The sequence below is a fragment of the Opisthorchis viverrini genome (assembly GCF_000715545.1).
Source record: "Opisthorchis viverrini unplaced genomic scaffold opera_v5_83, whole genome shotgun sequence".
NCBI classification, from domain to species: Eukaryota; Metazoa; Platyhelminthes; class Trematoda; order Opisthorchiida; family Opisthorchiidae; genus Opisthorchis; species Opisthorchis viverrini.
The window spans coordinates 206,970-221,920 of record NW_008751739.1 but is presented as its reverse complement, the minus strand read 5'-3'; the positions used below and the strand labels follow the sequence as shown (position 1 = coordinate 221,920).

At 44.9% G+C, this 14,951-nt stretch overlaps 1 protein-coding gene across 1 annotated transcript in view; it reads right to left on the bottom strand.

Moving 5' to 3' along the window:
- T265_04792 (hypothetical protein) overlaps nt 1–14,951 on the bottom strand; it is a gene marked incomplete at both ends in the record, with an annotated part of 27,648 nt that extends 12,697 nt beyond the window's left edge. Inside the window, 8 exons of the mRNA XM_009169630.1 lie at nt 3,994–4,118; nt 5,091–5,250; nt 6,887–7,009; nt 13,334–13,424; nt 13,465–13,653; nt 13,687–14,032; nt 14,674–14,840; nt 14,887–14,951. Of these exons, the coding sequence (XP_009167894.1) occupies nt 3,994–4,118; nt 5,091–5,250; nt 6,887–7,009; nt 13,334–13,424; nt 13,465–13,653; nt 13,687–14,032; nt 14,674–14,840; nt 14,887–14,951 (1,266 nt within the window). The remainder of the gene's footprint in view (nt 1–3,993; nt 4,119–5,090; nt 5,251–6,886; nt 7,010–13,333; nt 13,425–13,464; nt 13,654–13,686; nt 14,033–14,673; nt 14,841–14,886) is intronic.

Here is a 14,951-nt window from a genome sequence, read left to right as displayed (position 1 = left end):
GCTGAACTAGTCCGCTTCAAGGTGAAATCCAAGTTAAACACACCAGGGAATCAGTTGTTAATCTGACTCGAGTTCAGGAAAACAGGTGACCCAGCGTCAACAATTTAGGTGAGAAATATGCGGCTGACGAACGTGGTGGTCCTCGGTGGTTGGCGAATCAAAACCATGGATTAAAACATTGTAGATTCTCAATATGTCAAATGAGGCTTCTGTTAACATGAGGCGGTAAAATAACATTTACTTGAGAGACAAGAAGCATCAATGAAACTAACTATTCGAAGTGGATGGATTAGTAACCATGAGTTGCAATCTGGAAACGCTAATGTAAGAAGGGGAGGCATATGACGAAATTGCAAGGCATTTTCTATCGAAAGCAAATACTTCGTGAAATTGTATATCATTAATGATTACTATGGTACTTTTACACAGTCACACCTGTTGTCCATTAAGCTCTGCATAAGTCTCCACTTCTAACAACTGTACTGGGTTGAATTACGTGAGCGTATAAATTGAACTCGTGTTTTACGTACGATCACGAGGGTGGTTCACATTAATCGGGTCATGTAACGATTTCTTCCAGGAGCCGTCTACCAAGTGTCTACACCCGCTTGTCCAGGTTCGCGAGTGGGCATTTCGTGTCGATTTTGCTTTCAGATAAAGTGAAAGGAGGGAGGCCCTTCGCCACGGAGTCGTTTATTAGAAAACACCAACTGAACAGTTACAGACTATTCGACAGAAAAGTAAAACTCTCATATGCACCTTGTTTTTAAAAAGTGAACGCATCTTCTTGAACTGTCCTGAATATTTATTGACTATTACGCAGTTGTGAACGAATGCTGCAAAGTAGTTCCACAAATCTCCAATAAATCCCACCTTCCATTAGATCAAGGCGGAGTTACGAGAAAACCATATTCTACTCGCTAGCCTCATCAGTAGTATCCACCGTCATGCCAGTATATTCCCACTAAGAACACAGTGGTCGCTTCCAGAAAAAAATTTTTTCGGGTGGATGAAGATCAGAGCCACGAATATGCTTATCGTATTCGGTCTGGCAACACACGTTGGATCCGAATGAAGTGTAAATTAGGAAGGTCGACAGATAAACATCAAAGTAACAAATTCTGCAGACTGGGCAGCTAAAATGTTTTTTTCTCTTTATTGCAGCAGGACCAACTCCTCAAGTTAGCTGAACGGGTATCGATCCATGGAGACTGACCATCCAGCAATCATGTTTTACGTCTTTTTCAAAAACCGATTTGTGAGATCATGAAAATATAGAGGTTATCATCGTACCCAATTTCACACCACAACTTGTTTGTTGGCGGACGTCATTGGCAGTGGTACATGCAACCCTCGCATTGGTCAGCGCATACACTTTTGGACGAGCGAGCATACAGACGGCTAATCGCCCGCCGAATTCTACTCAAAGTTGCTATTCGCGTCAACTACGAGAAGTGACTGACTGGAATTTCGGCCAGCTAAAATCGAGTCGGCGGGTGACCACATTCAGATAGTGGATACGGACGCATGTGTGATTACTCTCGTAGGTACAAGCACCAATATCCCTGCAAATATATATAGGTACATGCCCTGTTGGGCGAGTGTGAGCAGGTTAATAGGTTGGACGATTGTGAATGTGGCGTACCTAATGAGGTGAACAGTGGCGCGCGAGACCCACGGACCAGTGCGAATAAATTTGCAGTCTAATCTGTCGATGGTTCTGGCAGATTCATGAATTCAGGCCGTTGAACACCGTTTGAAGCTCAGAGATCACAGTTGCCCGGCCTGGTGAAGCAACAACTGCAATGAGTGTTCTATCGTTTAGCTGCATTACATTTACACTCCTTAGCTGTCTTCGTATGCGGTTACAAGCGCTCACACTGAGTTATTTGGAGGCCACCGACCACAAGGCAGTCGGATCATTCGACTTTTGGTTACCTAATGAGATATTTAACGGAATATCCGAAAATGTCATTGTGCGGGCTCGGTTGTCAGCTCGCTGTCTCTCAGCATTACGCGTATGAAAGCAGGGTAAGTCATTTAGTCAACTTAGAAGAACTGAGTAGCTGGGAAGCCACTGGAAACGTACAGCGTACAGTCACGCTGATAACGAAGACTGGTTGCAGGTTGAATGGAAAAGAGTGAAAGGAGCTGTGATCTCGGCTCTTAGAACTGACGGTCTAGCCAACCGACCAGATCATATGAACAGTGAATATCATCGAGATTAACAGACCTTATCGCTACCAGAAAAGGCATACGACAGCGCACTTGGAGCCCGTAACAGCAGGACAATCAAAAGCCTGAAGAAGTACAAAGAACGCCGGTGGAGTGCGGAGATTTAAGACACAGGGAAAGCGTACGATGCAGGAAGCAACCACGTCCTCTTTCAGCTGATTCGATCGCCCATTCAAAAGCGTATCAGCAAAGCAACCTACGAGAAGGCGAGAAAGCGATTCTTTATCGGGACCGTAGTATTGAGCGATGGGATGAACACCCTAAAGAAAGCTTCAGCCAACATTCAACAAAATACCGACAACATGGAGCGCTTCGACCACAAAGGGCACAAGAACGTCGTAGAAAGCGATCGTGGCATCAGCTTTATGGCTGTACTATCCAGTTTGTTCTCTGGCATTACTTTGAGTAGGCTGGTCGATTATCTGGAGCCACAAACTCGTGGAAACCAAACTGGGTTTTGTTATGGGCCAGGATGCATTGACTGTATCTTTATCGTGGAACGAGGCCTTGAAAAACACCACTTTTAGACGCCCCCACTTTGGTCGTTTTTCTTGATATGAGAGCTGCTTTCGACTCTGTCGATCGTCAGAAAATTTGGCGGTGTTTTGAGATCAAGGATGTGCTTTCTAGATCCATTTCCCCTATGGTCGCATTGTAGGCGAACTCCTATAAGCGCATATGAGTTTACAGCGAGCTTTCGCCTGAGGTCACTATGTTTGGTCGTTCACGACAAGGCTGCTTTCTGTCACCATTCCAACACAACTTTATTACTGGCGTGCTGCTTAAAACTTCTCTGCCTGCCTCCGAACGGGGGTCGAAGATCCATTTCCCCTATGGTCGCATTGTAGGCGAACTCCTATAAGCGCATATGAGTTTACAGCGAGCTTTCGCCTGAGGTCACTATGTTTGGTCGTTCACGACAAGGCTGCTTTCTGTCACCATTCCAACACAACTTTATTACTGGCGTGCTGCTTAAAACTTCTCTGCCTGCCTCCGAAACCTCGGGGGTCGAAATGCCCAGGGAGTATCCACTCACAGATACAGAGTACGCGCACGAGATTGGTGTCCGTGGTTCATACCCTTCGGAGGTGCCATTCAATTTAAACGACCAAAATAATTCTGCCACAAGGTTTGATACGTACTTCACACCCGCAAAATATAACGAGCTGTTACAAGAGTGTGTGAGGTTGGGCCCCAAGCTCATGCTTGTGGACCAGCCAGTAGAAGTGAAGCGTAGACGAATAAGTTCGCGTATAAGATCACTTCTCGAACTGAAAAAGTCAGGAAAGCCTTTTCCAACCTTCGACGTGGCGTCAGTTTGTCTGTGAAGGGCAATGTCACTTAGAGGGAGAGAGAGTCAGAGTTACTTGGTTCCTCAGAAAAAAGGTACGTTTTCCGCACGTGATAGATAACTGCTCACTTGTAGTCGTTATAGGTTTTAGCTCATGACTGAAACGACGAGGATGTACCCATCAACCCCACAGGAGAAGATCAGTAAATGCGCCATATTTCGAGATACGGGAGGATAAACAACTCCAATGTGGGATTTCTTTTCGAATAAGAATATGACTCGTACGTTCGCATTACCCGAAAACTATGGAACCCTATGGGTTAACTGTGAAAAAATATGAGAAGAAACATGGTCATCCTGAACACCAATATACCAGGAGTACATGGTGCAGTGCGCGCATTTCAGTGTTTAGGAGCCCAGAAGGCTAATGAAAGGGCACAAATCCGAAAAAGACCCAATTAACTCACAGCTAGGTCACGTGGGAGTCCGGCAATGGCTTCACGTATCAACTGCATGATATGCTGTCCAAACCAATGCGACAACTCCGAGCATAAGTTGTCCGGAGCCAAAAGCTGAAACAGGTTTCGTAATTCTGCAACAACAGAGAGGCAAATTAAGTCAACAAATCAGATTACGCGGTCGCAATTATTACACACTCAAAGCAATATAAAGCACAAAATTGTTTAAAAATTCTCTGATCCACACAAGTGTTCCCAATATCAAGTCTGTCAATCAACGCGAGTGGTTGACGGAACCAATATTCAGCCACCTACCGACAAAAGCACAATGAGGAGTGAAGCCGTGACATACCTACATGGTGAACTAGAGACATGTGCTGAAATGGCAATTACCATTACGTTTTAAAAAACTGGACGACAGGAATGGAATGGAGCAAAGTGGGAATTAGACTGTTAATGTAGGACCCTCATAGAGTCGGATATGTTCTCACTCAGTGTGTAAACCATCATCGTAAATCAGTAACTACAGCGAGAGAGTTAACGGTGGTTAAGGACTAAGCTCCTGACCAAATGAAATCGATTGTCTCTCAGACTGGGGGCGAGATGGCCCGAGTGGTTAGAGCGCGAATTTACCGACCGGAAGGTCCGTGGTTCGAATCCCAGCTCCGCCTCTCGACTTCCCCTGTCTAGGCTTGGGCAACCCAGCCCTTGTGCTTCCTTCGGGTGGCATGGCAGCTAGGTACCGGAAGGGTGCTACAGCTGAACGCTTTGACTCTGCTTTGATCTCTCAGACTTCTCGACCACAGTTACTAGACAGTGACTCGACCTTGGGGATTCCCATTGCCGATGGCATCAAAACTGTGTGCAATAAGTATGAGTTAACTGAATGCATTTTAGTCCCTGAGATAGTATATCGAGAAGCGCTCAATCCAAAGGCTATTTATTAGGAATCAAATCATCCAACATCAATGAACAAAGCCGTTGAAACTGATAAACGGGCTGGTTATCGTGACCAGAATTTTGGTTCCACTATCTCCCATGTACTAGCATGTTTCCGATTCCATCGAAAATACAAACGGTAGATTATTTAAATCCATCTGAATTACCTGATTTGTGCTCTTCAGCCACCAGGTGACGAACACTTTGATTGATAAAGTCCAAACGGGCTTTGACAACAACCTCTTGGAACAGGGCCTGGACCTTTAGAAACGATCGCTTGTAGTAACGCAAAGCTCTATTTTTCTCTTCCTCGCGGAGAATGAGGGCCTATAGGAAACATAAAGTAATAATGTTTAAAGTACTGGTCAAGAAAAGACCAATGAAGCACGGAAGATGCGTGAGAAAATTCGTAGGAATATTCCATAAAGTTCATTCACTTCCATGAACTGCAAAGAGACAACTGCCGATGTTCTCAAAATATCAGGAAGGTCAGCTTCCTGAAAAATAAACCACTGAATGCCCGAAATCTACCGAGACTCTCAGCTCCGCTAGATGTTGACCAGACAGATAACGCCCCCTCAATATGCAGCACGTCACAGCCAGACCGTGTGCGTCAGTATTGGACCGAGTTCAGACAGTGCCCCTCCAATAAACAGCTTGAGACTGTTGTACATTCGCACTCGCACGCACTCACGCTCTCGCACCCGCTTTGTTGGAATATAGCTATTGTGTTCCCTTCCGTGAGTCTTTTCTCTCCGACACTAGGCTCTGGAGCGGGTCAGCAGGAGATACCTCAGATTGGCGAATCAGCAGATATAACACAAAATTTAGTACCAACCTAAAGGAACAAACACTCTGAGCAATCTCTTGGTCCTAATCAGTGCATCCACCGTTACATGAAAAAACGAACATGAAGACGTTCCTCCCTTTGAAGCCCGTGGGGGCGATTCCTTTGCGGATGACAGTACCAAAGGCGATCATCGCTTTACTGCCCTGTTATTGCCAAGCACGTTCCAGCACAGGAAAATGATAGCAGAGTAGCGAATTCATCATGAACGCATCATGATGGAAGACATCAAACGCTCCTGGAGTTCGAACCCATGCAACAGCTGACACTCTTTTCCCGTGAATGACTGTTTCTTGGTCTGAAGCCGATGAACCGAATCAGTAACCTGTTGTTATTTGTAAGTGACAACCGATGTGGAAAGATGACATGCTTTCATTCCACTTACTTGCTGCGTACACAATGGTTGATCTGACAATGTAACTAAACTGCTGCCATGAATGAAGATGGTACAGAGACCACGATCACGTGACAGCTACGTTAAATAAGGGACTATCATTTCCTTGAATGGAAGTTGTCCAACTGAAGCAGTGCACTTTGCCTTTTGAATACGCCCGCATTAGCACTGATAAATACTCTGGGGAATATCGTTCTTAACCTCACGTCGAAGGTGCCACCTAAAGACCTGTGGTTTTGTGAAGCATTCAAGGAATTCGAATTAGACAAGCCAACAGACAACTTGCAGTTAATCGCCACTCAGAGTATGTAGGGTCATGGGACAAGTTGCTCATAAATAACAGACCAAATGAGTTGTTATTGCCGACAAATTACCCAAACAATTACCCACTGGCAAAACTGTTTCATCAAGGCAGAACGAAAATTCGAAGACTTTGGTCGATTAAGATTGACCGGTTAAATTTCCCAAGGTCTCATCGCGAAAAACATAGGACCATGAAAATCGGAATACACTTAGTTCAGCAAGATTGTTACCAACTGGGTCGGGAACATCTCAAGAGCTTTTGTGTCCAAATGGTTGTACAAACTGGTAGCGCACAAGCTGCATCTGATTAGTATGGAGATAAAAATAGGATCGTTGAGGGTTACAGGTTGGAATTGATGATATTACCCTGAAAAAACTATATGGGACTACATGTGAATATTTTTTGAAAAGCAACTAACCTCGTTGACGTACTGTGAGCAAGCAAGCTCGGTCTCGCGACTGGCTGCCCAACTAGTATAGAATGTTTTGGTCGACTCGAGTAAGGGTGCTTGGAATATTTTGTTATAGATATCCATGCCTGCCTGTGGAAAAAGGGACGAACGGACAATCACGCAATGACAACCAAGATCACCGGAGTGGGAAAATGCCACGCCAGTTCTGGTAGAAGCAAGTGAACAATAAGTGAAAAAAAACCAAGTGAAGTATATAGATTATATATATATATATATTATAAGAAAAAAAGGAAACCGAGGTCAGTATCAGTACATTAAGTACAGTGAATCATTAGTTGTTGTAACAACTTTCCAGTAACTGGCTGACATGCCACTGAGGGACGCATAACGGCTGAGCGACCATCAGGTTTCCCGAAACCCGGACAGGAGGTTCGGTCCGAACCGCGGGCCTTTCGGTCATTAATTTCGCACCTTAACCACTGAGCTCTCTCAAGCACATGGTAAGCACAAGAAGTCCATTAAATACATTGGGCACATTGCTTACGAATAATGACAGATTGGGTGATGACTAGACTGACGTAGATTAACCACTACTTAAATTTTCGTAGTCAGTGATATCACACAGTATTTTTCATTTGCACTTCGTGACTGATAGTGGTGAAAGGCTCGAGAAAAAGACTTAGAGCAATCCGAAAAAGAACTTTCACAAGGCTTAAAGGAAACGTGCGACTACAGCTGTATTTTTGGAGCACATTTACAGCTCTGCCGACCCCGCGCTGTGTAATGATATGCACCGAGACAGCCAAGGTCTTCTACTTATTTATTTCAGAGCCATGGTTTGCTTGAGATTCACCAGTAATTGCATCTATGGATAAGTAAGATCCGGGCAGCCAAGGATCTCACAGGAAAATTACGACTATCAGACTGTAAGCAGTTCGTATCCTGTAGTCAACAGGAACAGAAGGACAAGGGGAGTAGGTGTCGTATTGAGAACTGTCAAGAACTGATTCTATGAACAAACGGGTTTATGAACATCGCAAATTAAGCAAAACCAATGATAGCGCAATCGGTAGGGTCAGAAAAAATGGTTATTAAGGCAGTACGGCCTTCTGAAATCACTAGCAATAGGACCAAGTGATGCACAAACGTACAGATATGGGCAGTCAGTCAGTGTAAATTGGCCGTATACACAGATTACGGTGAAGGAAACAACCACTACGTTCGGGAGGTAATCCGGTAAACACATGGCCACCGGTGACTAGGTTTAGCAACATTATTACCACAGACGACTCCCTTCATGCATATAAGCCGAATCTAGTACTTGTTCCACTCAGGTAACGGTTTTTGATTACTTGAATTATTCTTGGAATTACGGACGTAGTGTGGCGGAGAGACAAAGGCGTTATCGTTTCAGAAAGCGTGATTTTTCTTCTCGAGTCTCTTTACTCTGTGGGCACGGCAATATGTCGGTGCACCGACACGGGTGTAAGAACTGCAGCAAGCAGAAGCTCGCCTCCAACATAATCCGGTAAAGTAATACCAAGTGCGTTAATAATGTGCCCACGCTTGTGGAACATTTTAGACGTGACTAGTAGAGCAGTGGGACCTATGCTGTCGGCGGCAGGTCAGGTCTCAAAGAACCCTAATCCAACACCACGCATCTAGCTATACGTCTCCTTTTCAGGCGAAGTAATTCCGTTTTGGGAGCACACCTCGTACACAGTCCATTGTAGAAGGCATGCTCTGGCGCATCTGTCGCTGCCCCGCAAGTACAAGTCTATGTTGCTGTTCATTCTGCGTCGACACAATCCTAATCTTTCAAATGACCCGATGACTCTATTTTGCATTTCAAGACTGACGATTCCTCAAACAATTGCCGGTGGTGCTTATTTCCACGTTGGATTGCGCATGGGTTTGCGCAATGTCTGGTTGACAGCCAACATGCGCAGTGAATTAACACTGCTCGACATTGTCCTCAACATCGATGATGTCAGTCTACACGGGACGTCAAGAAAACATATTTGGCCAATTCTCATAAGTGCGTCGAAATTAGCAAGTACGGAGTCATTTGTGGTTGGTGCATTTCGGAGGGTTTCGAAACTGCTGGACGTTTAAGTCTATTTTCAAGACACGATAAGCGAGCTGCAATTGGTTTTGGATAGTGGTTTTACTCCTCCAGATGATCAACAATGTGTATCTGTTCATCTGTCACGCATCGTCTGTGACAAACCAGCCAGGTCGTTCATCAAACAAATCAAGGGACATTCCGGCTATTAAGGATGCGACAGATTTAAGTTGATGGAGTCCGGCCTGAAAGGATGATGAGTTGACCACAACTACACGCCCGTTTGACAGACGCAGACTTCCGTTCAAAACCCAATACTAGGCATGTCATTTGTATCTCTCCAATAGATATGATTAAGTCTTCTCCCCTTGATTATTTGTACTTGGCATGCCTAGTTGTAACGAATCAGTTACTAGAATTTTGGGTTGGTGGTCAAACGCGTTGTTCTTAAAAATTGTCACAGACAATCAGGACAGAAATTAACCGGCACACTTCAACTTACACAGTCACACACCCGGCGAGTTTCAACATCGTTGCTGCCCTATCGAGGATAGTGGTCTGTGGAAAGCCACGGAGTTTAGACAGTTTTTACTTTCCGTAGGGCCTGTCGTACTTGCAGGTTTGATTGACAACGTTTAGGCAAATTTCCTTGATTTGTTCTGTGCCGTGTATATATTTCCTAACCGAATCTTCCACGTTGATTATGTTGACTGAGCTCAAAGCGTAACACGCGTATTTGTACAAATTTTTTTTCGATATATATAGACCACGGGCTGTCATGTTCACTGGTGCATTTGGCGGATGATGTGAGGCTACATGGACCCTTGAACCGGTTTTATACATTTCCCTTTCAGTCATTTTTAGGTAAACTGAGGACGGATGTTTACGGGCAGCGTAATCCCGTCGTTCAAATACGACGACGTATTGCTGAACGGTCAGCATTAGCTTCTGCCTACACGCTGGACTACCTGCCAACAGATGACTGTGGGTGGAGGTGAACCTGTCCCACCAGACGGTTTACTCTTCCGCTGTACACGAGACAACGCATTCTAGTTGACATTAGTGCAGTGCATTAGTGTAGGACTTACAGTCCTCCACTTATATTTTAGAGGATTCGGTCGTTCCTTCTTTTTTACATACCCCGTACAGTCAGGTGATATTCCTGTTTTCCAAGCAAGTCAACTGAATGAACGTGTCTTCGTTCAGCCTTTGATTCGCATTAGTTGTAAGTGTTTCGCGCTTCCTGCGAATGATGAATTTATTTATATCCCACTGTTATATTCCTTTGGAAAATAAAACACCCTTCACAATCGGTTCTAAACCTAGCTTACAAAACTCTGTTGCTAATATGGGTTTAATCATGTTACCGCCTTCCTTATAGACACATACAGTGTTCTAATTCTAGGATAACGGACAGTTTGGGATTGGATGTGAAGAATGGTTTTGCGATGAAAGAACAATCTGGTGGCGGACCTTTCGTGACTACGACGCGACGGAACTGGCGCCAATAAAAAAAAGAGCATGCTTTCGAACAGCATCACGCGCACCATAGTGGTCATCAAGAAGTTTGGCACGCTTCACACAAAGATGTAATTGAGCATTAACAAGCCTTTCAAAAAATTACTCTGAAGCTGTTCGGTTCAGTGCAGTGCGGAACTCCAGCGACGGCACCTCAGACACGGAACCACGGACTTACTTTGCACAGTACTACGGTGTCCAAGAGAGGTAATTTTTGGTAATCACCAGTCCATTTTTTGGAATACACAATCCCAAATGTTTATTAACTAGTGATGGGTTTGAGAAACGCCGAGTTCGAAGAACTCCGAGAAAGTTTACTTAATTGATCCCTCCACGAAGTTTTTCATCACCTGTTGAGTAAGTTTGCGGTTATACTTTTAGTTTATTAGGAACTTCGTATGTAGTTCGACTTATGGTCATCGGTTGTATGCAATGTCTCGACCGTCTATGCGGACTACTGAACAAACCGAGGACTCCAGCAAGGAAACATGCAGTCCAGATGGGTAGAATGTACCCGATCTCTCAACCAAAAAAAGATCCTACGCATCCTGGCTGCGTCCCGAGATACACTCCAGTCACATTCATTCATTCCTCCTAAGGTGAAATACGTGACGAGTGTCAGAGCAGAGGTCTTCTGAAGTGACTTAATATCACTATTTTGTTGCTTGCTATTACAAGAAATGTTGGATCGTACCGGAAAGAACGTACGCTAGAAATAAATAGAGCAATGCCTCATCTCGGGTGCATCCACGAAATAAGTAGGAAAGAGCAAATTGGAAGAGATAAACACAACGCCCGAAATGGGGTATTTGGATGCCTTTTCGGTCAGATTGTTGGATACGGCAGCGAAGCATCGGTGTTGAACACTGATTTCATGCTGTCGATGATGATGATGACGCAGATTATTGAACGCGCAGTTCCGCGAACAATCAGTGAGTACTTTGAACCTGGCTTTATTGATGAAGGTTATTTCTCTTTCATGATTGAGTTACTTTGACCCCCTTCTGTCAGTCAGAAACATGCTATGTGCTTTGTCTGCCCCAGAGTCCGCAGATCAACTGATTCGGTTAAAAGGAGAAGATAAAAGACTTATGCCATGCACAGAGTTACTAAGGCTGATAAAGGGTGGGACAGCTGCTTTACATTGATAGATGTCACTTTAGATGCCATATACTCTGCGGTTACACATTTCACCGCTGAAGCAAATTTAATTATTAAATCAATTCAGTCTTAATTCAAAGGAACCTTTGATTAAAACCCTGGAAACCGGAAGCTTCGATGTGAGAGAGCCGCGTAGCGGCGGATTGACGAAAATCTATGACGTTATTAAATTACTATTACTACATTTATATTTTTGCACTTATCTCGTTATCTTTGCCAATGCAGTATGTTGTCGTAAGCAAAACGCAGTTGGCAATTATGTACGTTCGGTTATAATAAAAATACCGTGAAGTTTGGCGGTGTGAACGAGTACTCTGGGACGCAGTCAGTTAACCAGCACATGTACCTCAGCTAATTTAAGGATGCAACCGTTGGCCTCCTCCGGCCGCAAGAGGCCTTGGAATTTTTATGTAAAAATCCTAAAATGTTGCACCATTTTTTGGGTTACTACCTTGGAACGACCTTAGCCACCAGTGGCACGTGCAACCCCTGGCCACCGATAGTGTGTTTACTGGGAAGGAACTGCCTTTGGCTGAAGGCGCGATGCAGCCGCTCGTGACAGGTGCCAAATCGGATTGCGCGCTTCGATCTTTTCAAAACAAATCTAAACACAGGCCATCTGGCAGATACGGTATAAAGGTAATACAAAAAATAGTGCCTCCTGGGGCATCGACTTGGTGCAGCGGATAACAAGCCCGTCTACAATCTAAAGAGCTCTGGGTTCGATCCCTTGCCGGTCCGTCTTTCCCTCAGAGCGGACACTCGAAAATGGGTGGAGCTGAAACGCACTTGCAACGAAAACAAACCGGCGAAAAATCTTGGTACCATTTACTAAAGGATAAGCAAACCCCAAGCAGGGGCGAAAACCGAGGAAACGAGCAGCAAGGAAACACAATGGTGTTATAATAAGCGAGGGTAAGAACACGCTACTCATGAGTAGTCCATGCAGAAAAGAAAATTACCGGATGAAGCAAGAGGATGAATGAACCGCACAGGAATACTGCGAACAGCGAATGACCAGCGACTATATCAAGATTGCAGCGCCAACGCATTTCGTCGTTGCTGGTTGGTTAGAACACGGGTTCGTGGTGCGTTGGTTGCGCCTCACACTTGAGTGTCATATGTGCATTTGTCAGTCGCTCCGACAATCGACGTATCCGCAATTGTGCATGCGAGTGATTTACTACGTTGAACTCACAAGCCCTGGTTCTGACACCAGTACCCCTAAAAGCCGTGTTAGCGAATCAGATGGGATGAGAAGTATGGCGACATCTGAAACAGTGAACCTTGGACAGGACCAGTCCGTCGACTGCTTTGGAACCAAGATGACAGCAACCACCTGGCCATTGCCGACTGCATAGACAGGAAAAAATAATCGGACCACACGCATGTTCTCGGTATATGGCTGCTCTGTAACTTGAAGGAAGTACCGGATGTTACGGGTGGACGAACCAGTACCTTGAAGTGAAATTCACATAATCCACGGAGGTCTCGTTTGCAAGAAGTTAGTGAGTTATGAAAGGTTGACACCCACATTCAAAAACATACGGGCACTTGAAGCTGGAAATTCTAGAAAAAACTGACTCCGGTGTCTTAGAGTTCAGGCAACACTTCCGACTGTAACCAGCGAGCTACGGAAGACAGCTAAGAAAAAAGGAGAGGTCACAGGAAACGTTGAAAGCACAAAATGACGATCGATGCAAACTCACTCGTTCATTGTCCCTCAGTTCCCCTACCCGGCGAAAAGATTCAACTGAAGCATGGATGCAATCTTGTTGTCCATCGATGCCCATCCTATCACTGGAACAAAAAATGGGGTCGCAAAATGCCTCGTCCTTACTTCTGCACTTCCCGCACTAGACAAGCGGACAACCTGTCTTTAATCAAGTCAAGCAGGTAGAGCTTCCAGTGGGCTAGGCCAACTTCCAATATCTCCATCGTGTGGCGATCCGCCATGGGTAACACTGCACTATAGCACATCTCAGCTTCTGTTGGTCGCAAAGTTCTCACATATTGTTGATTGACAAATCTGCGTGCTGCATGATGACAATCAGATGCTTACCTATAAAGATTATCCAGATAAGTCAGTCCTTTGTGGAAAGTCGTCCAGTGATGTACATAAGCTGGGAGAAGCTTCGAGTCGTCTAACTGCTCCAACTCTGTGGCAATTTCTTTTACCCGTGCGCTTATAAGGGCAGCAGTGGCGGAATACAGAGTAGGTGCATGAGAAACCGGTCGTGAGTTGCACAGTGTATACACGTCTGAGAAACTAGCACTCCAACTATCACGACTAACTGACTCACACCGAATGAGACGAAAAACAATCTGGCTCAGCTGGGCCCACTTCTCAGCAAAATCCACAGACGCACGGAACATTACCTGGTCAACCAACAGCGAGGAGAGGAAGACTGCAAACAGAGAAGAAATGTAAATGAATCCTACACAGAATCAAGGTATAATATGTTGCCAAACCTCACCCGCTAACTGACTGCCACGATCATATTTTGTGTTCACTGCTGCAGTGAGTACCCCACAGACAAGGGAGCAGATGAGGGTAGTTTTAACTGTTACACTCCTGAACTTACGAGGGTGCACTAATACCAGAAGGACTCACTGGAACAATGTATATGGCTGACGGAGTTTATCCGTTGAATTGTATCTTCGAACGTGTCACGTTCGTGTGGCTCCCTGAATAAAGGACCAGCAACTTGACATGGGAACCTGGAGTGGCGACCATCCAAAAGATTGTAAGATGGTGTCCTTTCGTGCGATAATGCAACCTGTCCACTGCTCCAAGTATGAATTTATCAGATGAAATGAAGATGAAGCGTTTTCGATTGTCCCCTTGAGCCATAAGCACCAACCTTGCCCACAAAATATCAGAATCATCGCTTAGGATCATCCTTGTGCTCAGCTTTACGCAAACGAATACAAACGGTAACCTAGATAACACGAGTTACAGAACTTTCCAGTAAGGAAAACCCTGAAAACTGAAAAAAAAACCTGCCACAATAGGGGTTTGATTGTAGAAAAGAGTGAAAAAGATGACGAAGTAAAGGCGCCTTGTGCAAGCTCGATTCAATAAATTCTTCAGCTATAGACCGTGTAACATAGGCGCATTGGTTCCACTTGCTACAGTTTCGATCGCCAGGAAGTGAGGTTATGAGCCATACAGCCAAGCTTTGGAGGTGATAGCATGTTCGGTTAGTTCGGGAACTGGGTAGTTATGCACTGAAGGCGATGATGTGCGAGCACCACTGACTGCGCGATCGAGCCATTTCTGGCAGTGTAATTAACAATTGGTGAGTTACGTCCCGAGGTCCCCAT